Source organism: Atractosteus spatula, chromosome 6 (genome assembly GCF_055471065.1).
Source record: "Atractosteus spatula isolate fAtrSpa1 chromosome 6, fAtrSpa1.hap1, whole genome shotgun sequence".
Taxonomy (NCBI): Eukaryota; Metazoa; Chordata; class Actinopteri; order Semionotiformes; family Lepisosteidae; genus Atractosteus; species Atractosteus spatula.
In genome coordinates this window covers 17855160-17878706 of record NC_142711.1, presented here as the reverse complement: position 1 = coordinate 17878706, position 23547 = coordinate 17855160, and the positions used below count along the sequence as shown (strand labels likewise).

Here is a 23547-nt window from a genome sequence, read left to right as displayed (position 1 = left end):
TTCAAGTACCGAGTTTGTTGGTACCCGTAAACTTCCTTGTAGACAGTCACGTGATTAGCCGACCAAACAAGGCGCTATATCTCGGTAAAGCAGCACAAACGCTACTTACAGCGACACAAACCGGCACAAACGCAGCACTAACGATTGCGGTGAGTTTCGACGTTTGTGCTGTTCGACGGGCGGGTGGGCAACTTCGTGGAGCAGGACGTGCAAACATGTCTGGGTCATTACATTGCAGACTGCAGAAGACTCGACTTCACCTGAGGATCTAACACAGGCGCCCATACCTGTGTCTTCAGAGGGCAGGTGTGCCTTCACGCTGTATTCTACACCAGCGACTGGCCGGAAACACAAAGATAAACGGAGTGTGAGCTCATCGCTTCATGTTTGCGCAAAGACCCCTTTAAATACAAACACGCGGATAATGACAGTGTATTAAAGAAGCCTGATGTATGTTCACTTCTGTTATGTGAAAATAAAAGTTTCCAATATTGCCACGGTCCGCTGGTGTGAGACGGTGGACTTTCCAGTCTTGCTCCTCGGATGTGTTATTTACTAACTGCGACAACCTTGTACGTAGTGCCCTTAAAAACATACAAACAAATAAAAAAAACAGCACAAAGGCTACTTTCAACTGCACAAACCGGCACAGACGAATGAGGTGGGTTTCATTGTGCTGTCTGTAGGGGGGGCAACTTCACGGAGCTCAAGGCAAACCCTGCAGGGTACTTTTAATACAATATTTCGGAAGGATTTTGAATCTTGCGTTTTACGTTGTGTTCATAGTATTTTGCAATCAATTATTAACTTCAGAGTAATTAACTTCAAAATACTGAGTAATCTAAAAGCAACCATAAGAAATACTTTGAACTGTTACAAGCAACAAGTGAAAATGAGCTCTTGCAGCGTTTCTTTAGCTGAAGACAATGTCCTCATATGAGAGACCTTTGCAAACTAGCTGTCATTTGAACGGGAATTTGCCGACTCTTAGACAGTGACGAGATTATCGCCATATTCAATTCGAAGTCCCGACGCCTGCGTCTGGTCTAGAAGACCAAAACCTCACAACAGAGGCAGGCACTGATTGTTTTTTGTGTGTCCGCGGAGTATCTGGAGCCCGATGGTTATTGATCGGTGATTGTTAAGCGGGAGGGCGGACGTATCTGTGAGACTGAAAGCGGACGGAACCGATTGTAGCGCTGAGATGCACAGCGGCTACAGCAGAGCATCGACGTCACAGATACTGTAGTCTCACTCAGACGGGTTTAACATGCAGAAGATCAGAGCGGGGATCTGTACAAGTCCGTTTCAGCTCTCGGTTCCATGGTGTAATGTTTAGCTCTCTGGAATTTGAATCCAGCGGGCCGCGTTCAAATCTCGGTGGGATCTTAGCACTGATGATTTAGGATCCAGAGTCAAGTTGAGATAATTTGCTTGATAAAAGCAGCTCTTTTCCGAATCTGATCTGCTCCACCAACACGGTTCGCTTTCCTACTGAAAGAGAGAAGCAGAGTAAGGAAAAACGATTTCAAACTGCTCAACTGAGTGAAACAACAATAACATGGCCTAAGTTTAGACTAATAAAAGAGAGAACTAAAGTCTGGAAGCTGTGACAGCTGTATGATGTTTTGGAAGAAAACGGTGTTTCTTTGATGTCGAAATTAAGCGGAATTTGAACGTGACACAAGCGGACAAGTAATTAGTCTTTCGTCAAAGTCATTGCTGGCAGTAAAAGATATTAGGAGATGTTATTTTAAAAGACAAAATGTAGAAAACACCTGTATCCAAGTCAGAAAAGTTGGAGCGGGGCGATGCCGTACTAGTAGCGGCGCTGAGCTCACTGTGGTGCGGGGCCAGTGGCGCAATGGATAACGCGTCTGACTACGGATCAGAAGATTGTAGGTTCGACTCCTGCCTGGTTCGTCTTTCTTTTAAACACATAGGGCTGCTCACAAGCTCGGAGTTTAATGTAGAAGCGCCAAGGACTGCGGGTGTAGTATGTTCCTTCCTTCTCCAATTGAAAATACTTTTCTTAGCATAATAACTGTTATAAAACAACATTATTGATTCAGTTTCTCCAGTGTTGTTCGAGATCAATCTAAATCGGTACGTGGTATTGTAACAAATCTGCCGTTTGAATGAATTCGGGGACTGTGTACTTTGTAATTCAAAAATGGATTAAAATGAAATTTAAGCTTGTTTCTCAGTTAACAGAAAATCACCATGGCTTCGTCAGATAAGTTGCTGTGCTGCTGGTGTTTATAGACCACTTCCTACTCCCAGACCAGGGCAGCGCAGCGCAGTGCTGGACAGGAATACGTCTCACTCACCAACAACCAACAGCCTCTCCAAGAAGTTGAAATTCCGCTTGATTTCCAATTCAAAGAAAAACCGGTTTCTTCCAAAAACACCATAAAGCTGTCATTTCCCAGGCTCTGCTTCTCTCTTTTAGTAGTAAAGCAGACTTTATTGAGCGAGCAGATCAGAGAGGCGGGAAGGAACTTCCTTCAGCCAGCACAGAACCTGAACCTGACTCTGGTATCGTAAAAGCACACCTGTAATAAAGTAAACAAAGCCGAAATAAGGAGGAAAATCTCGTACTTAAGTTCAAGAAGTGATCGCTGTTAACCTAACGAGAAACGAGTAAGAGAAACTGAAAAGGCTGGTTCCACCAAGATTTGAACTCGGATCGCCGGCATCAGAGTCCAGAGTGCTAACCATTACATTGAGTAGCAGCAGTAGGACACAGAGCCCTATCCAGCAGCTCTAGACGGTTTTCGGGGAAGGGCTAAGTCTGTTTCAGCACAGGGAGCGAGTATGAGCTCATTCCGGCTCCCAGCAGCAGGGACGTGCGGTGCAGTGGGGGCTACATTGGCCCGAGCCCCCGCCCCTTTGCCCTTATTGGCCCAAGTGCCCTTTTCTGCTTGTGGAAAAAAAGTCCAACCAACTTAATTTTTTTCTGTAAAGATCTTCTGTATTTAGCACGGATCTCCAGTTTGAAAAAAAGATATTTGACCTAATTGATCTCACCCGAGCCTCACTTGATCTGACTTGTGCCCACCTACTGTTCGTTGTAAAAAGCGGAGAAAAAAAAGCAGCGACAAGCAACGGAGAGTACTACACCTGCGGAGGTCGAGTTAAACATTTTTGAACGGTGAGAAGACAATACACAGAGTTTTCAGGACTGTACAAAAGTAACAAACCAAGGGTGTCGTATTGAGCAGTTTGTGTTTAAGAAAGACTATTTTCATTCACCTATTCTAAATTTGTAAACCGACGAGCTCGCCACGTTATTGTCAGCTACTTACCTGGCTAGATTTGAGATTTCCTTCAGACGGTAAATGAGTAGTCAAGCCAGTCTTTTTGTATTTGATATATACAGCTACCATGCATATTCTTTGTTGTATAAATATGGTTCAATTACAGAAACAGGAGAGCAGGTCTTCAGAAAAAAAAGAGAAAGAATTTAGGGAGGCAGCTAAATAAATTAAATAAAGCGTCACTTTCCGTCGGGATCGGTCACTCAGACACGCCCGGACTCGCTGTCAGCCATCATCCTTGTTTCCTAAAATCTGAAAATGAAAACAAACAACGGAAAAATAATCCCTCAAACATCTTCGTGTCTCAATATGCAAAACAAATCTTAGTTCCAAGCAGATCATATTTTCTTTTTCTTACACACAGCAGCTCTCAGTGTCGCTGCTGCGCTACACAGACTGTAAAAGCGTGTCGATCGCTTTCTGTGTCCTTTTAAGATCACCGGCGCGAATCCCAGTTACCGCTGTCTCCTCCTCACACAAAATGAACTAGGCCCGTCTTCCTAGTGGTCTAGTGGTGAGAATTCGGCGCTCTCACTACCACAGCCCGGTTTCAATTCCCTGTCAGGGATGAGTCTCTTTTCCCTCCTTGTCCCCATTACAGTCTCACCGGACACTGAAGATGAACAAGATGTAGCTCAGTGGTAGAGCGCATGCTTTGCATGTATGAGGCCACGGGTTTAATCGCCACCATCTCCAATAAGGCTTCTATGAAATGTGATATCTGCTCTTCCTACACTAGGTAAGACACACGTTGTGGGCGGTTTTTTTTCACGTTGCGATCCAAAGAGCCTCAAATGCCCAGTCCAGCAGTAACCGAACCAGAATGTCCGGACTCGCTGTCAGCCATCACCCTGCGGTGCTGAGAGAACGAGCTCCTAAAATCTGAAAACGAAAATAAGACACGGAAAAATAATCCCTCAAACACCTTCGAGTCTCAAACCGTCCTGCTATGCAAACAAATCTTTGTACCAAGCAGATCCTATTTTCTCTTTCTTACACACAGCAGCTCTGAGTGTCGCTGCTGTCGCTACACAGACTGTAAAAGCGTGTCGATCGCTCTCTGTGTCCTATTAAGATCACCGGCGCGAATCCCAGTTACCGCTGTCTTCTCTTCACACACAGTGAGGGAGCCCACCGTCTCCCTGGTGGTCTAGTGGTTAGGATTCGGCGCTCTTACCGCCGCGGCCCGGTCTCACTTCCTGGTCCGGGAAGAAGCTCCTTTTCCCTTCTTTGTGTCCATTACAGTCTCACTGGACACTGAAGATGAACAAGATGAGCCTCATATTTTCAATCAATAGAAAGCTTTTTTAACAGACCGTATGGATAAACACTTTCTGGTTTTCATGCAAATTTCAGCATTAAAGGGTGAGCTCTTGAATAAAAATAAATGTACATCTCTGTCCCTCTGCTGAACCTGCTCTTCTTTTCCGGACTTCCTGAAAATCAGCTGTTCTCTTGTTGTGGTGACTCAGCCCGCACCCCGGCTCGGCAGAGAGGTTGGCAACACAGAATAGGCAGGAGACAGGTTGGGACATTCACAGAGGCAGAGGGCTTTTACACTGTAATCCACTGGTCATTGCAGTAAATCTGTTTGAATGTGAATTTGAATCATTGCCCTTCTAGCTGCAGAGGAAGGTGCTGATGATCAGGGAGGGATGAGGAGAGAGACGGCAGATGGAGAGAAGGGGGGGAGATCAGGCCACAAACAGACATCAACGCAATCACATTTCTTCCACTCCTGAAAGTGTTCAGTTTGAGCACTCAAGGTCATGATGAAAAGGATTCACTTGAACACACCTATTCACACAAAAACAAAAAATAGACATCAGCAAAACCGACAGCAGTGAAAGAGTTTGGCAAATTGTTGAAACTGAGGAATGTCTAATCGCTCTGACTCTCCACAGCCTCTGTGCTGGTATTGTGACAGAAGAGAGAGAGGCCGGATCTTGCAGAAAGAGGAAGCATTGGTCTTCAGGAAACAAGACATCTTTCTGGCAGTTACTACAGCCCCGGAGCCACCATGAGATCTGTTCACGTAGGGCTGCTGTACGTCGCCTGGATTTCTGGTAGGAAGTTCAAATGGACTGAATGGCTTCCTGTGGCTTGGTTCTGTTCTTCTGCCCTGTTATTCTCAGAAGGAGATCACTTCACATCTTTCTCTTCCAACATCTTTGTTTTGTTTGTCGATCGGATTCCTGAGGTTGCAGTATCAATAATGTTAACAAGGACTCTTCCTTGTGCTCAAGTTTCAGCTGCTTTCCTGTTGCAGGCTTGTTAGTATAGTATCGGTATGAAAGGGAACGCTCTGCTGACCACGGTCACTGCGTTGTTAATGCTACAAAAAAAGCCATTTGTATCTATTCCTTATTCTCTAACCCCTACAGGAAGTCATGTCCAGCAATCTTCCTCTTAGTCATACACTCATGAGAAACTGGGGAAGTCAGGGATGTCAATCTGGAGGGCTGTGAGGTTTCACTCTGGCTCTGTTAATCTTGAGGTGTCTTTGCAGTCTTGTTGTGTGCTCAGTGAGTGAGTCTGAAGGGAGTGTCCCACACTGACAGGCTGAAGGACTGAAGGAACAGAATCTCTTTAGTCTGAAGGCAGTGTCCAACACGGACAGACTGAGGGAACTGAGTCTCTTTAGTCTTAAGGGAGTGTCCCACACTGACAGGCTGAAGGAACTGCGTCTCTTTAGTCTGAAGGGAGTGTTGCACACTGAACTAATCCAAGTACTCACTGTCAGCCCAGTGGATATCTTCCTTTCATTGCTAACCTGCCTTGTGTTTCTATTCCTCCTGGGCAAAATGAATCCCTGTCTGGACCGATTCTACTGCCCTGTCACTGTGCTTCAGCTATGTCCTTCATGGTGTGAACACTGTGCCCCTTTTTCTCGCTGTCTGATCTGTCTCCTCTTGCAGGCTGGGTAGATGCTGATTCTCAGACACCTCTGTGTCATCAGAGGAGCAGAGCTGGTCCTGAAAAGGTCTGCTGAGTGACCTGAGATGCTGCAGATCTATTCTGCTGCCATGGAGTCAGAGCTGAGAGACTCTGATGAGAGAGACTCTCAAACTCTAATGCTTGTATGTGGTTGTAGCAGCTGTAGGTTAATCAGTTTCTGATTGTTTGGAATGTACAATCTCACAGGGGAATGATCAGTAATGTGTAAAAGAATAAAAAGGCTCACAGAGAGTTGTTAGTAACAGAGTTTGTCATTTTGTGGAATAATTGTGTTTTAGAGGTTTTTGTTAAAACCCTTAAGGCTTCAGACAGCTGAGTGCTTTGTGTATGATTGTGTAGCCAGACACAGCTCCAATTCCATCTACAAATAAGCTGATGACACTTCCATCATCGGCTGAATCACTGCTAATGAAGAGACAGCCTACAGGGATGAGGTCAAGAACTTGTTAGATATGTTGTTAGATACGTCTACTATCCAGAAAACAGGGAATGGACCCTATACGGGTTGCAAGGTCACAGAGATCCAGACCAGTGAATGAGGGAAGTCCAAGGCCAGGGTCTTGAGGCGAGCGGGGAGTCCAGAGCCAGAAGGTGAAATCAAGAATCAGGGTCCAGGAGCAAGACCCAGAAAGTCAGAGTTGAGAAACAGGCCAAAATCCAAAAACCAGGTTAGCAGTCCAGGAGGATAACAAAAGATCAAGGTCTGAAAACATCAAACTGAAAAAAAAAACAATCCAGGAAGCTACAAACAGAAAAAACCCAGGAACACAGGAAAAGTGAACAATGAACAGGGAGGTAAACAGGAGTAGGAGACAAAACAGGAACCAGGGAAGAATATTGCAAAGTCTCATATTAGTACTCAGGGTAGTGGCAACATCACTGAGCACAGTTTGAACCATGAGAGGGTGTAAGTAGGCTGGAGGAGGGGGGGTGTGGTGAGCTATGGACACTATTCGAGTAATGATTGGCTACAGACGTCTGCTTGGTCTGCGCCTTGGCTGCGCAGTCAGAACAGGTGATAGAGGTTGGGGTGCCCTCTGATGGCCGGATGGTGGAACCACAACAGAACCTGGTGGAGTGGTGCCTTGACAATGATATCTCCCTCAACATCAGCAAAACCAAAGAGCTGGTCATTGATTTTAGAATGCAGGGTGTGGACCACCCCCCTATTCTAATCAGTGGGGTGGCTGTAGAGATGGTTAGCAGCTTCAAGTTCCTGGGTACGTTCATTACTAACAATGTAATGTGGCCCCATTATGTAACTGGAGCTACAAAGAAATCACATCAGTGCCTTTTCTCCCTCAGACAGTTGAAAAAATTTGGTTTATCTTCAACTATTTTAAAGGTCTGCTATTGAGAGTGTGCTCACATGTGATATTAGTGTGGTTTGGCAGCAGCGTGTTGTCTAACTGAAAGGCCGTACCGGGAGTGATCCCCATATTGTGGACGTTTTTACAACTCGCTGGAAGTATTGCCAAGGATACCAATCAGCCTGGTTTCTCACTTTTTTCTCCCCTGCCCTCTGGTCAGCGTTATAGGAATATAAAGGCACAAACCTCCAGATTCAGAGACAGTTTCTTCCCACAGGCTGTCAGATTTATTGAATTCTACCCCAACCACTGACTTAACCATCTACTTTACATTGCTACACCTGCATTACTGCTCCCATCAGTGTGTTTTCTTTCTCTTCTCACACGGCTTGTCTGACTTGCTCTTTTAAAGTTGTATGTGATTCAGCTTGTTGTTGCTGCTGCTGCTCTGTGTTTATGTTTTGGTGATCCCTGTCTTTGTATTGGAATCTACATGCAAATAAGCATTTCATTGCACTGGTGCAGATGACAAATAAACTGAACTGAGCCACACTATCAGCAGTGGGGATCTGTCACAACACCATCACTTGTCCCTCTCTGCAGGTCTTTTGTTTTGTCAAGGGTCTCACCAAAATCTTCACTCTCAAACCTCCTTCCTGCAGAGTGTATGCAGGGGCTTTGATCCCAAACAAGATCTCCGTTACATAGTGGATCAAATTAGCGACTGTCATACTTTTAACCAGGATCAAAGATGTTTTATAGGGAAAAGGGATGATTTGAGTAGAAGGTATGAAAGAATCGTTAACTTGGTTGTGTAATTGACTGCCCAGATTGAAACCAGACCCCTGCTCTGCTCTGTGTCCCTGACTGCTGTACCCCCATTCTGAAAACACCAGGGGTGAATCTGGAGTGTCCGCACTAGGGGCAGAGATGGGTGCAGCTGGGAGCCCCTGGTCAAGAGCCACTCTGGGGTGCAAGGTGCTGCAGTGCTCCTCAATCACTGTGCCATCCTGCGATACACAAGACCCCTCTAAAACAAGCTGGGGGCTCCATATGAAAACACCTCTGACTAGACCTTAACAGTATGCCACTATATTTTCTTTTCTTTTTCTTTTCCACTATATTCTCTATCTTTCTCCTGTATTAAGCTTGTTTTGGGATCACCTGTCTGCTCTCTCCTCCACAGGGATGGGCCTGTCCTCAGCCCAGTCTGAGGGGAAGCAGCTGGTTCGTGCTGCGGGACAGTCGGTCACTTTTGAAGCCGCTGTGTTACAGAAAGGGTTTTTAAGTCATGGAAGTGACAGTATAATAGTAGTGATTGATGGAAAGGGCACCACTGAGTTTGTGAAGAGATTCAAAGGGAGAGTGTCCTGGGACAGTCAGACTGGGCTCTTTAAAATCACAGAGCTGAACACACAGGACTCTGGGAATTATAAAGTACAGAGTAATGATGGACAGAAGACGGTGACAGTGAATTTCCTCCTAAAAGTATACAGTAAGTATAACCACTGTGTCTACAGCGTTTAACCTGACAGAGGACAGTCCATGTAGGCCCACAGTGTTTTACTTCATATAAAATACATAAATAATACATGTATTTTAATATATACATTGCTTGCAACCTCAACTTACACCACCAGCACTATGTTGCTCCACCTTCCTCCTTCACATCTTCCCCTGTCTCTTTACTCACATTCTTCCCACCTCAACTTTCTTTTTTTGTTTTCCTATAAACATTTACATGAAGCGAGGGGGTGTTGTATCTTCTGTTGGGCTCCGAGTTCACTTTCATTTCACCGAACTTTAGTGCTCCCTCTTATTCTCGATTGTCCGAGCTCTCCTGACTCTTCCCCCTGTGTTGATCTGATGCCTGTGGCCCCAAGCCTGGCCTCCTGGAGACAGCAGCTCCAGTCCTGTAGACACCTCCTGTCTGTCTACCCAGCCAGGCAGTGTCCCTCTGTGCCCGTGCTGCGGGTGCTCACCTCCCCTGTCAGCGCTGATCCTCTCTGACACCTCTGGCCAGGCTTCAAGGGTCCTCAGGAGTCGGCCAGCCCAATCTGTCTCAAGCAGGTACCCCTGGCTGTGGAGCCCTCTTTCTCGCCATTCCCTCTGTACACTGCAGACTCAATCAGCCCAGTGGTGTCTCATTCAGCAGATATTTACAAACACCAGGTGGCCATCTTGGCTCAAGGTCACATCAACAGGCTTCATCACGGAGCCCCACTACGACTGCATCACATTATCTATACACTGTGCTTTTTATTTGCTTCTACACACTGTATTGAGGCTGTTTAACAAGTTCTTGATCAATGTGCATCCTTTAAGTTGTATTTCTGTGGCCATTAATTTGCGAATCAATTTCTAATGGACCTTATTAAAAGCTTGAAACAAATCTATACACATTATGTCATCTACATAGGTCAATCACATTGTTACTTTTTCAAACAATTCTATGAAGTTGATCAAGATCTATTTTGGTTAAATCCGTACTGGCTGCCTTTTAAAACATCATTGTTTTAATAATTTTTCTCGTACAGCTCAGCCTAGTGGTTCTAAAACTGCCTAATTTTCTATAGCCAGTAGTGTCTGTTTATAGTTTTCTAGTTCAGTTGGTCTCTTCAATCTAGACATCCCATCCTCAGCGACAGCTGATGTCTTTAAGGTCTATGAATAATATCTCTCATTTTTCCTTAAACACAACAGTGAAAAAATACCATCTGTCCCTAGCAATTTAATTGTCCTTTAAGTTGTCCTTTCTTGAAGGTAGCTGATCTACAGTATCATCTACAGTAGCTGTCCACATTACATTTTGAGAGTGAAACTGCACTTTTCCCATACACTTTTGAGTTCTGTATTCTTAAATTAATTCATTCTACTGTGTGTATTCATTGTGACTACTGTACTACTCTCTTTTCAAAATTCCTTTGGTATTTATCGGGTATTTATAAAGGAAGGACAGATCATATGCCTCAGGAACTAAAGCTACGTAGCAGCTCCAGAAACCTATCTCTTTCTCACAAAACTCCAAAACACTTACAATGAATCACACATCCATGAGCTATCAGTCTGGTAGTCTCCTTCTCCCCGGGCTGCAGCACATCGCTGAGGCTCTGTTCTCTGCCAGAGAAGCTGAGGTTGATGACTGATTGGAAAGTTCTTCTTCCTAGTTGTACAGATCACCTGACCAATTATCTTCCCGCCATAAATCATGTCATTGAGGACTCGGTGCTGTTGCTGTATCTCCACAGACAGAGTGTCCAAGCCTCAGGTGTCCACAGTGTCCCAGGTCAGTGAGAGTTGCTCTCTGCTGTGCTCTGTGAGTAACGGGAGAGAGGTGACCCTGTCCTGGCAGAGAGAGGGAGAGACACTGTCAAACACCAGCAACCCTGATCTCAACACCCCCCTGACTCTCCCTCTGGAGACAGAAGGACTCTCTCACTCCTACAGCTGTGTGGCCTCTAACCCAGTCAGCAATGAGACAGTCTCTGTGAGGAACTGCAAAGAGACAGGTAAGCAAATGTGTTAGTGTAGTGCAGCTATTATCTTAAATTACTGTGCCTTTGTATGTGTACCATTGTAAGCTGGTTTTCAGTCATCCAGCAATCAGTATATCTGTCTCTCTCAGTGCAGTGTTAATGTACTGTTAGTGTCCAGTCAGTGTGTCTATATTGATTAACCCCCTCTCTCTAAGTGCAGTGTTAATGTACTGGAGTGTCCAGTCAGTGTGTCTGTGCTGTATTAACCCCTCCCTCTCAGTGCAGTGTTAATGTACTGGAGTGTCCAGTCAGTGTGTCTGTGCTGTATTAACCCCTCTCTCACAGTGCAGTGTTAATGTACTGTAGTGTTGTTTATTGCTCTCTCTCTCTCTCTGCTGTTTCACAGATACTGGGAGCAGTGGGAGTGTGAACAGTGGGAGTGTGACTTCAGCAGCTGTGCACATTGTAACTGTGTCAGTGTTCGGAGTGCTGACTGTGTTCGCAGTCCTGGCTGTGATTCGGAATGAGCTCATCCTGAAGAAGCTGACAGAGAGTCATAAAGAAAGCAGGTATCTGTTTGTTTCACTGAGACTATGTTTCAGACATACAGTGTCTCTTAAGAAGAAATAGTTTGCTTTGGTTTATAGAAATATTGATTTTCTCTGTTTCACAGTGCTAGGCAATAGAAGCAAAGAATTATTTTATGTGTTATAAAAAAATCAGAGCCAATTAATATTCCCATTCCCATAATTCATATCTATCATCACTCGAAACACAGTCTCATCAAATTGCCCTTTTTATTAATTTACTTAACATTGGTGTTATAAAGAAGACTGATGGTCTCAGGCTGTGGGAGTCAGAGTCTATTTTTGTGATTGTAACTCCATTTCTGGGACCTTATGTATGTGGTTTGATAGCAACAGTTGAGCAATGAGACAACAAACCACAAGACCTTCACTGTGTGAGAGTGACAGAGCGAGTCTGCACATCAGCTGCATTTCCTGCGACGGTGGTTGTCTGTAATACCACTCCGTTTGGGCTGGTCACCCTGAGGATCACGGGCTGAAAAATAAGGGTTATGGATCTCCTGCCTCAGGGTCTGGTGTTCTGCAGATTACCAGCCAACAAGACCCGAGAAACAGAGGATAAGAATCCTTCTGGAACCAATTAGCTTAATGTAGTCCAGTGGGGGGATCCCAACCAGAGGACGCTGTTGTCTTGGATGGCTGGAGTTTCCCATCTCTAGTGTGTTATTTAATTGCTGTGATAGGCCAACTCTAGACCTACCAAGACTTACATGTCTGGCCTAATTACCATCTGTCCCAGGCCAGGCCAGTACTGGGATGGGGAACTGTGAGCTGTGCTGGTCAACCTGCAGGTGGCACTCTACCCTCTCCCCACAATGTGCCTACAGACCGTGTTGCTGTCCTTTGTTTGAAAATTTAATCTGAGGTCCTGACTACTGGTTACAGACCCAGGACACTGTCAGTGAGAGTAGGGGTGTTGACCCCAGTGTCCTGACTGCTGGTCATTGCAGACCCAGGACACTGTCAGTGAGAGTAGGGGTGTTGACCCCAGTGTCCTGACTGCTGGTCATTACAGACCCAGGACACTGTCAGTGAGAGCAGAGGTGTTGACCCCAGTGTCCTGACTGCTGGTCATTACAGACCCAGGACACTGTCAGTGAGAGCAGAGGTGCTGACCCCAGTGTCCTGACTGCTGGTCATTACAGACCCAGGACACTGTCAGTGAGAGTAGGTGTGTTGACCCCAGTGTCCTGACTGCTGGTCATTACAGACCCAGGACACTGTCAGTGAGAGTAGGTGTGTTGACCCCAGTGTCCTGACTGCTGGTCCAGTGGTGAAGGTTGAAAGAAGTAAAGAACAGAGTGAGGAGAACAGAGAGACAGTTACTTGTGAAATGTTAACAAAAAAGCAGATTATCTGCTCACCATAGAAAATCATGGGAGGAAAAGAGTTTTAAATTGTAAAGCTGTCTGACTTTATGTGAAACTCTTTCAGAGCAGACAGCTCCAACAGAATGACACAGTCACCACGAGCCACCACAGTAAACATGAGTAACAACTGCTTGCAGACAGCTTCTTCATCATTCTCCCTTAGAACAGAGCTTTCCTCATCATTTCTATAACTATCTGATAAACTGACTACCTACTGAGAGCCATTCAACCCCTCTCAGCATCAGAGCCTCCTTGTCACTTACAGTAAAAATCATCTTGGAAATTGAGTGGAGTTGATAGAGAAATCTCAAGTGCAGCCAGACAGCGGTTGATCTGAACAATTTCACCTTCCAGCCCTGCAGATGGAGGGACGCTGTCAGTCTCTACACCCTGACCAGACGAGAACGGGCCCCTGGATGATGAGAACACAGTCAATTACACCTTATGTTCAAAATCGTAGCTAAAGTAACCAAAAGAAACGGCGAGAATGTTTTAATCCAACATTTCCGTGGAAAGCCAGAAAGGAGCTTTTTGTAATTGAAGACAGAAGTCTGTTCACTGTGTGATTTTCAGGAGGTGTGAGCGTCACGTGTGTTTGAATACATATACAGCTGTACAGTCAGAGCCCTGGGACCCCTGTACAGCACTTTCTGTACAGACTTCATGATGATGATGATGATGATGAAGGTGGAAACAACTCTGGATTTTAATTCCTTGAGGACAAGAGTGAATCAAAACTAAAACTCAGCACATACGCTGAAAAATAAATAAAACTCCTTTCAATATAGGTGCTCTTAAATAAAACAAAGAGCATTGTTGCTCCATTATTTACTCAGCAGATGTGATTTCTTCATTTAAGACTCTGAGATTTTCCATGACAGTCTTACAGGTTGAATCATCGGCAATTTCGTTTCCCTCAAACACAAAATTGTGGAGCCTGAAAATGTACAATTATCTGGTGCACCTACACTGGAAGTGTAATAATCAGCGTCACAGGAATTTAACTTCTTTAATGTGATTTTCTATTGTTGTATTAAATTGAATATTATAATTCTATGAGCTGATGCTGCTTGCTGTTCTGTTCATATTCCTAATGCCCATGAAGTACTCCTGCAATTTACTGTTCCATTGTATGGTTCTTCCAGTAAATTCACTACAGTTGCTTTCAGATGCTTTAATATGAAGATGTTCTAGGAATAAAAGCACATCCAATAAACTAACATGATAACAGCCAGTGCCACCCCTTAGTTATTAGTGTTTGAAGTGGTTTGACATAGTACTTCCAGCCCCCTCTGTGATCCTAGATTGAACTTGATTGTCCACTCTCACGGAAAACCACACAGTCCTCTTTCTTCTGCTGCTCCTCGCTCTGTCCGTTACTCTGAACCCAGGCTAAACTCACTGAGCCTGTCATCTCTGGACAGTCAGGTCTGTCTGTGTCCAGTTTCTATGTCCAGGCTGTGGTCACTGATCCTGTCCTCCCAGGACAGTCAGGTCTGTCTGTGTCCAGTGTCTGTGCAGGTTGTGGTCACTGTGCCTGTACTTCATCTGGGTATGTTTTTGGTACCTGTCTATTACCTTAGTCAGATACTCAGCTTGTGTGTGTTGATGTTCAAGTCTGTGTTGTGCTTATGTGTGTGTGTCCCAGTGGTTGAGGTAGTCTTGTTTCGCTTGTGTTGTGATTTGGTTGATTGTGGTTCATGCTGATTAAGCAGTGCTGTCCTAAGGCTGGCTGGTGTCAGTGAGCTTCAGAACCTGCTGGCTGAGGGGGCTCTTCTCTGGACTCAGCTCCTTGCTCAGCAGGGCCTTGTGGCAGAAGGAGAGCTGGTTACTGTTTCTCAAGTGTAGCCAATATTTTATTTTATTTTAATTATTTATTTAATAAACTTTTTATTTATTTAGCGTTGGCCTAATTCGGCCCTGCACACATTCTTAGGCATTGTTCTCTGCACATGGAGCATGTTTTTTACAGAACTATGGTTGTTTGCCCTTGCCCTCACATGGAATGTTTCTGAGCGCTAATTACTCTTTCAGACCAGCTGTGCCTCATTCTGCAGTTCTCCCAAGTGACAGGAAGCCATTTTGGCTCAAGTCCACACTGTTGGGCCTGAGTTTTGAGTCAAGATGGCAACATTCATACGAAACCTTCTGCTTTTCACGACCTCACACACTTCTAACCTACTTTAATTTAATTCGCGTTGGCATAACAATGCTTATTCTTTCACATCACACTGTTGCTGGGAAGTAGTCAGCAACGCTTGCCTGGACTTTACAGTTATTTCGTATTTTTACCGGTAGAAGAAGGTATTTCCTGGTCCTGTTAGAGCTCCCCTGGAGCAGACTGAGACCGAAAGCCCAAACGACACAGCGCCCCTCAAAACTCTCTTCACAGAACCTACTCCTGAGACAGGTTCACTCGTTTTTTCAGAAACATCCAGAACATAAGAGCAGGGTCCACAGTAGGGAGACTGTCCGCACATTTCTTTATTTTTATTAAAGAGCTCACCCTTTACTGCTGAAATTTGTATGAAAATCAGAACGTGTTTATTCATACAGTCTGTTACAAATGTTTCTACTAAATGAAAATAAGCGGCACATCTTGTTTATCTTCAGTGTCCAGTGAGACTGTAATGGGGACAAGGAAGGAAAAAGGGACTCTTCTCAGACTGGGAATCAAACCCGGGCCGCGGGGAAGGAGCGCCGAATCCTAACCACTAGACCACCAGGGAGACGGTGGGCTCTCTCACTGTGTGTGGAGAGAAGACAGCGGTAACTGGGATTCGTACCGGTGATCTTAACAGGACACAGAGAGCGATCGACACGGTTTTACAGTCTGTGTAGCGACAGCAGCGACACTCAGAGCTGCTGTGTGTAAGAAAGAGAAAATAAGATCTGCTTGGAACAATTTTTTTCCTACCGAGACGTCTTGAGACTCGAAGGTGTTTGAAGGATTATTTTTCCGTGTCTTCAATTTTTAGGAGATCATTCTCTCAGCACTGCAGGGTGATGGTTGACAGCGAGTCCGGACGTGTCTGAGAGACCGATTCCCCACGGAAAGTGACGCTTTATTGATATAATTGACGCAGGAGCACAAGGGAAGACCCCACATGTGAGAATTCGCCCACATGTAAACTTAGTTTTCAGCTCACATGCTGCTGATGATATTGGCGTGTAAAACAGATTTTGTTCTTGTATTTAGATACAAAGACTCGAGTTCAACAGTCCTTTTCTGCCTTTGAGTCGGTTTCTAACAAAACTCTTCAGTGTTAGTTTTTAGGGAGACGGAAGCACCGTATCGGACTAACAGCAATAATCCCGTGAAGTTGTTGGCCAGTCCGACAGTAACAGAGCCGGAATGGATTCTGCTGGGAGCCGGAATGAGCTCATACTCGCTCCCTGTGCTGAAACAGATTTAGCGCTTCCCCGAGCACCGTCTAGAGCTGCTGGATAGGGCTCTGCGTCCTAATGCTGCTGTCTGCCAGCAGTGACTTAGACTAAATACTAGTTCCCTTTTAACCTTCTCTCAGCGACCGGCGAACCTGCAGGAGACACCCGCTGGTCTATAAGTTTCACAATAAGCAGTAGCCTGATTCTTTAATCAATTGACCTTTGAAATCTGTTTTGTTTTGTGTCTATATTGCTTTATTATGTTGGTGTAAGTCTACCATTGAATCTTGCGATAAACTGCATTCTTTATCAACTAACATGATTAAAATAAAAAGATATTACGTTGTTTTGTTTAACAACGTCTTCAACAGACCTGTTGGCCCTGTAGGCAAACTGGTGAGGATCCAGCAGAGGAGATGTACAGTGCGGCAAGATATTTTAGGAGATTTATGAACTGATATTATAGTGGATGTTTTAAAGCTGTGAGGGACCTTCTGCTGAAAAAGTAAAGTATTATGAATATTGGTAAACACAGGAACCAGTTGGTCAGCACAATAGCTGCATCTGACAAATTGTCTAATGGACAAATTGTTGAAGAAAATATTTCCAAGAGGGTTTATTACTGGCGTTGATAGTTTTACAGATAGATATTTTTTGATTTGTGGAACAGTTCCAATCTGATGATTGGAGGGCTTCAGGGACAGATTGCAGAAATAGTCAATGGAAACACCAGACAGGGTTAAGGTTAGACATTATTTCCACTTTTGGGGCTGAAGTTGGATTAAGGATGGGAAAATACGGTCCCCTTTTCAAATTTATTGTTTGAGACTTTTGGCTGCTTGTATTGTATAATGCACCATTCAGTAATTGTATGCTGAAACTGAGTCAGATGAAACGTTCAATAATCAGTCTTGTTCAGTCAACCTTTCAATCCTCCAAAAAACTGATTTAAAATGGTATTTAAATAATGCATTTCAGGCCAGTGTAGGCTTAGAGTTAAAAAAAGATCCTCAGTCATAAACTTTAAAAATGTTCCTCAAACCATGCATTATCATTGGAAGATCCATGAAATGTTGACTTCACTTATACTTCCAGTTGACAGATTAAGAGAGTTTGCCAGTAGAATCAGTTTTCTAACAACTTTTAAACTTACTCAATTTTTAGGATACACTTCCTGAAATGGTGCAATGTACAACACGGCCAGCCAGAGGTCTCCGAAAAAAACGTTGAAGATAATATCAAATTGTTACCTGTCCTAAAGTTCACTCGGGTCACAGAATCCAGCACTGAGCGTAAGAAATGTCTACGTAGTGTGTGAACGCTAACCCTAACCCTAGCTGGGGTTTCAGCAGGAGCAAATGTGCAAACAGTCTCTGAAGCCCCCCAGTCATCAGATTTGAAAAAATTCCTCAAACCACGCAATATCATTGTAAAACAACCCAATCCACTGAAAAGAAGCTGTTGGAAACTAATCTTCTTAGATGATGCATCTTCTTTAGGCAAATTTGCAATCCACCGAGAAAGTTTGAGATCTTGCAGAGAAAAGCTCCTAACAGCACGTGCAGGGCCATATTAGGCCAATATCTATTACTAATAAACATACAGGAGAGAGTATTGGCTACAACTAAAAAGCAGTGATGAAAACTCTTACTACCACAAGGCCTTGCTAAGCCAAGAGTTGAGCCTAACAAAGAGCCTTCTGATCCAGCTGGTCCTGAGGCACACTGTACTGAGCCACACTGACATCATTTAGCCTCAGAACAGCACTGCTAGAGCATCACAACTCAGACTCTCCACATCACACCACAGATCAAACAGCAATACCTCACACACTGGGACACACACACACAAACAATACATCAACTGGAATGCAACAGAACACTAAACAGACAATACACATTAGCCTAATATTTGACCAACATAAGTAACAGCAAAACGAAACAGACCCTGACAAAGCACAGGTTCAGTGACCACAGCCTGGCCATAGAAACTGGGCGACACAGGCAGACCTGGCTGCCCAGAGAGGACAGGCTCAGTGACCACAGCCTGGCCATTGAATCTGGACACAGACAGACCTGACTGTCCAGAGAGGACAGGCTGTGCTCCCACTACCAGCAGGGAGAAACAGAGACAGAGATGCACTTCCTGCTGCACTGTGACAAATATTCTAGGATTAGACAAACATTCCTGCCCAAATTTACAAATCTAATCCCAGAATTCCCACACCTGCCAGAATCACAACAAGTCCCAATCTTACTGGGAGAGGGAGGAGGGAACTCAGGTGAACTGGCAGCCCAGTATGTGATCTCCTGTCACAGCCTGAGGAACAGTGAGCCTGTCTCCCAAAAATGCTGCATATGTTTATATGTAAATGTCTTATGTCTATATTAAGATGTGAATGTCTTTGGATTTTTTATGTTAACTGTATTTGTTTTACTTTGACAACGCTGATTTATTCATTGGTCTTGCCAACAAAGCACCTTAAACTGGATTGAATTGACTGACTTGCACGTGATTGGCTAAACTCTCAGCCAGAATCTTGACAGCAGGGTGCGCTGTGATTGAGCAAAAACTATCAAGAATGAACTCTGCCTTACTCTGCTTCTCTCTTTCAGTAGGACAGCAGACCGTGTTGGGTGAGCAGATCACAGTTAATAAAAAAAAGCTTCTTTCATCAAGCAAAGTACCTGAACTTGACTCTGGAATCATAAAAGCACACCTGTATTAAAGCAATGAAAGCCCAAATCAAGAGAGTTTCGTACATACGTTCAAGAACTGATGGGCTTTAACTTAACGCTACATTAAAGGTTTCACTGTTACACTTAAGATTAACAAAACACTCACCTGATGAAGAAGTAAGAAAGATACCCCGTGCAGGTTCCACCGAGATTTGAACTCGGATCGCTGGATTCATTGTCTAGAGTGCTACCCATTACACTATGGAACCACTAGACCTTGAAAGTTCCTGAAAAATACCTAATCGGATGTTCTGCGTGTTCAACCTGCCTGTGTGAGACTTTGATGTCTGTGTGATGTCGATGCTCTGTTGTAGCCGCTGTGCATCTGAGCCCTACAAACGGTTCCGTCCGCTTTCAGTCTCACAGACACGTCCGCACTCCCGCTTAACAATCACCGATCAGTAACCATCGGGCTCCAGATACTCCGCTCCTGCGCTCCGGGTCATTTGTGAGAGGAAAGAGCGCTCAAGTAGTTGCGTGGAAACACACCTTTCAGGTGCGCAGGTGGTGTAGTGGTATCATGCAAGATTCCCGGCTCGCACATAAAAGCGATGCTTTTTTTTAAACCTTCACAAAGCAACGTAAAATCTTATTTTAATCCTATTGATTACGAAGTAGGTTATCGCAAGACTCTATGGTGGACTTTCACCAAAATAATTAAGCAATGTAGAAACGAAAAAAAACCCAACAGATTTCACATGTCAATTGATTGATTAAAGAATCAGGCTACTGCTTATTGTTAAATTTACAGAAGGTGGACCAGCGGGGAAGCGCTAAGTCTGTTTCAGCACAGGGAGCGAGTATGAGCTCATTCCGGCTCGGTTACTGTCAGACTGGGCTTTTGAGGCTCTTTGGATCGCAACGTGAAAAACAACTGCCCACAACGTGTCTTACCTAGTGTAGGAAGAGTAGATATCACATTTAACAAAAGTCTTACTGGAGATACCGGGGATTGAGCCGGGGGCCTCAGACATGCAAAGCATGCGCTCTCCCACTGAGCTACACCCCCGACAAACTTTTTGGTGCACGGCTGTTTTATTGACTCTGTTATTCTCATTTACTGACTGCAGTTCTCTGTCAGGGCGAGTCGGCACACTGGATACTTGATCGGTAAAAACGGGACGATGACACTTGAGGACAACTAACACCTAACATACTGCAACGCAACGGGGTTCAGGTGGGCGCCCTTGCTGTATTAGGTCGGCCCCCCACCGTCGGGGGCTCAAACCCGGGACTCTCGCGTCACTCAACAAGGACCCAGCCCGGTGAGCTAAAGAGAGATCCCTTTACAGCCCGGTAGCTGTAGTCCTGCTATCACAGGGAAGGGCGGCGACGTCACCGCTGTGGTAAACCGGCTCTTACACAGTACCTGTCGGCCATATGCGTTACAATACACAGGATTTCTTCTTCATGAAAACCTTGAAGGGACTTCAGGGAGCAATCACGCGATTTCATGTCGTTGTACTGCGTTATTTATAGAAATATCTATAGTCAGTCAGTGACCCGGGTGTCTATTAGGGACGGGTGTCTTCCTAAATACTCAATATAATACCCAATATATTGTAGAAATAAGAGATTTTTCTTAAGGTCTTTAAGGTAAGATTAACAAAACAACCAAAGGACTGAGTAAGAAGGGTACTCGACACAGGTTCTACCGAGATTCGAACTCGGACTGCTGGATTCAGAGTCCAAAATGCTAAACATTACATCATGCAACCGACGTTGAGCATCTCTACCGTTCGGCTTATATTAGCTACCAACAATGAACAGAAAGCAATGTGCTAATGAGCAGCCCGATGTGCTTAAAAGAAAGACGAGCCAGGCAGGAGTCGAACCTACAATCTTCTGATCCGTAGTCAGACGCGTTATCCATTGCGCCACTGGCCCCGCTGCCACAGCTGCACCGCACCACAGTGAGCTCAGCGCCGCTACTAGTACGGCATCGCCCCGCTCCAACTTTTCTAACTTGGATACAGGTGTTGCATTTTTTTCCACGTTGCGATCACATGAGTCTCAAATGCCCAGTCCGACAGTAACTGAGCCGGAATGGATTGAGAGCACGTCCCTGCTGCTGGGAGCCGGACTGAGCTCATACTCGCTCCCTGTGCTGAAACAGACTTAGCGCTTCCCTGAGCACCGTCTAGAGCTGCTGGATAGGGCTCTGCGTCCTACTGCTCCTGCCTGCCAGCAGTGACTTTGACGAAGAATAAGACCGGCAAGACTGCAGCAGGCACGGAATGAAGACACCCGCATGTCCACCTTCTGTAAGTTTCACACTCGCGATAGATGTCTTTCTAAAAGGCCTGTTAACAGCCAGATACAGCCCGAAAAAGACATAGGCTTGATCATTTCTCTTCATAAAGCAATTGTGCGTCTCGGGCGAGTCCGTTTCTTACGAAACTTTTCAGTGTTTTAGTTTTTAGTGAGACGCAAGCACCGTATCGGACTAACAGCAATTATCCAGTTAAATTGCGGTGAAGGTCTCTTCCACGCGACTACATCCGCGCTCTTTCCTCTCACAAATGGCACGGAGCGCAGGAGCGGAGTATTTGGAGCCCGATGGTTGTGGTTATGTCATGGTAAAACATGCTATCGAAGGAACGGAGAGTGGAGCTTTTCTCACATGTTCAGCATAATGTAATGATGTATGGTCAGGGAGAAAGAGAACGAATTTAGGAGTAAAGTAAGGAGGGCTAGGACAGATCTTAAAAATAAAGTTGAGCATACGCGTTTCTGCTGCGATATAATCCGTAGTGTTATCTATTGAAATACTGTACAATAGTGTGGAATACAACATTTCTTTCTCTTTTTTGTTTGTGCACTCTTTCTTTTTGGTGAACTCTTCAACATACAGCTTGTGTTGTGCCGTTTTTTGTTCGTTTTTTGCACTTATGCACCATCGTAAAGAAATGTTTGCGGTGTACAAACAGTCCACAAATTGTAATAGCAAAATTTGCTATTTTACGGTCTAAAATTAGTTTGACAATTTTTGCGCCAGCCGGGAATCGAACCCGGGTCGCAAGAATGGGAATCTTGCATGATACCACTACACCACTGGCGCAGCTGAAGGGGGAGTTTCCACACGACTACTTGAGCGCTCTTTCCTCTCACAAATGACTCAGAGCGCAGGAGCGGAGTGTCTGGAGCCCGATGGGTATTGATCGGTGATTGTTAAGCAGGATTCCAAATCTCGGTCGAACTTGAGCGCAGATTCTTCTTAATGATCACACCTGAAGAAGACTCACACCTGAGGAAGGCTCGTTGTGTTTTCCTTCTTCTCTTTTCAGCATGGAATAAACCCATTACTTTTTCTTAATGAGGCGAGCTTTTTGTTAATCTTACAAGTGCAGATGAGACCGTAAATATAACTTTCGGTTAACAATGATGAGCTCTTGAACTTGAGTTCGGAATTCTCATCCTATTTTCTGCTTTGTTTGCTTTATTACAGGTGTGTTTTTACTAGAAGAAGTAAAAGAAGTTGCATTCCGACTCTCTGGTCTGCTTTAGTACTAGAAGAGAGAAGCAGTCTGGAAGATATGAAAACGGTGTGATATTTCGGAAGAAAGCGGTTTTTCTTTGATTTCGTAATCAAGCGTAATTTCAACTCGACACATAAACACTTTGGTTTAAAGAGACGTTATTTTAAAACACAAAATGTAGAAAACACGTGTAACCAAGTTGACTACTTGAGCGCTCTTTCCACTCAAAAATGACCCAGAGCGCAGGAGCGGAGTATCTGGAGGTTATTTTGTGGTGATAGTTAAGAGACGTGGTTCAAGTAGGTAGCTGCGCCAACTTGCTTAGGCTGCAAAGGAACAGGTAAAGGTTTATCCCATGCTGAAAAGAAAAGAAACACGATGTTTTTACTTCTGGTGACCTCAACACAAACACAAAGCAGAAACGGGGTTCGACTCCTGCCTGGCTCGTGCCAGTTTATATATGTACTGCTTTTAAGTAAAAAGCAGTCGCATCTTCTTCAGTCTCCTGTCTGGCTTCAATGCACAAAAGTGTCGTTCAAACTTCTATAAAAAGATTATTTAAAGGAGGAAAAACAGACCGAAAGCACCGAATCCTTACCACTAGACCACCAGGGAGCGATACACTTTCGCATGTTTGGGGTATTCAGACCGTTCTGCTAACAATAATAATACCGCAGTAATTCGTTCAAAACATAACCCCAGCAGCCGCTTTCTTTGTTGACTACATCTCTACAAAAGATCCTTCGTCCTTCTGCTTCTGTTAGATAAAGATCACCCTGAGAGCTCGTGTGAGATCCTGCGCCACGCACGGGAAGTTCGCGCCGTTTCAGGCGCTGCCAAGTGGGCTGGTGTTGGGTAAGGAGTGTTAACTTCAGTCTTTAGTCCAATCGCTGCTATACAGGCCTGTCGTGTGCGGCGGTAT

The 23547-nt window shown here is 44.7% G+C and overlaps 1 protein-coding gene and 3 non-coding genes across 4 annotated transcripts; 2 read left to right on the top strand and 2 right to left on the bottom strand.

The window, feature by feature from the left end:
* Positions 1–1850: 1850 nt before the first annotated feature.
* trnar-acg (transfer RNA arginine (anticodon ACG)) lies at positions 1851–1923 on the top strand. The gene has a single exon. It is a non-coding gene; the product is annotated as a tRNA-Arg (tRNA).
* A 3408-nt stretch (positions 1924–5331) lies between these two features.
* Positions 5332–14074, top strand: LOC148832350 (uncharacterized). Its single transcript, XM_088919415.1, has 5 exons — positions 5332–5386; positions 8775–9083; positions 10837–11097; positions 11471–11633; positions 13376–14074. The coding sequence occupies exons 1-5, from the start codon at positions 5341–5343 to the stop codon at positions 13413–13415; spliced, it is 819 nt and encodes a 272-aa protein (XP_088775541.1). The 5' UTR covers positions 5332–5340; the 3' UTR covers positions 13416–14074.
* A 6886-nt stretch (positions 14075–20960) lies between these two features.
* On the bottom strand, positions 20961–21033 carry trnar-acg (transfer RNA arginine (anticodon ACG)). Its single transcript has one exon. It is a non-coding gene; the product is annotated as a tRNA-Arg (tRNA).
* A 1103-nt stretch (positions 21034–22136) lies between these two features.
* trnag-ccc (transfer RNA glycine (anticodon CCC)) lies at positions 22137–22207 on the bottom strand. Its single transcript has one exon. It is a non-coding gene; the product is annotated as a tRNA-Gly (tRNA).
* Positions 22208–23547: the final 1340 nt, after the last annotated feature.

What these genes read in the sequence shown, in the direction of transcription:
- LOC148832350 (XM_088919415.1), top strand. Translation starts at nt 5,341, where the DNA reads ATGAGATCTGTTCACGTAGGGCTGCTGTACGTCGCCTGGATTTCTG. An exon ending in GTACGTCGCCTGGATTTCTG is followed by an intron (nt 5,387 to 8,774) that starts GTAGGAAGTTCA and finishes TCTCCTCCACAG; the next exon opens with GGATGGGCCTGTCCTCAGCC. An exon ending in GAGGAACTGCAAAGAGACAG is followed by an intron (nt 11,098 to 11,470) that starts GTAAGCAAATGT and finishes GCTGTTTCACAG; the next exon opens with ATACTGGGAGCAGTGGGAGT.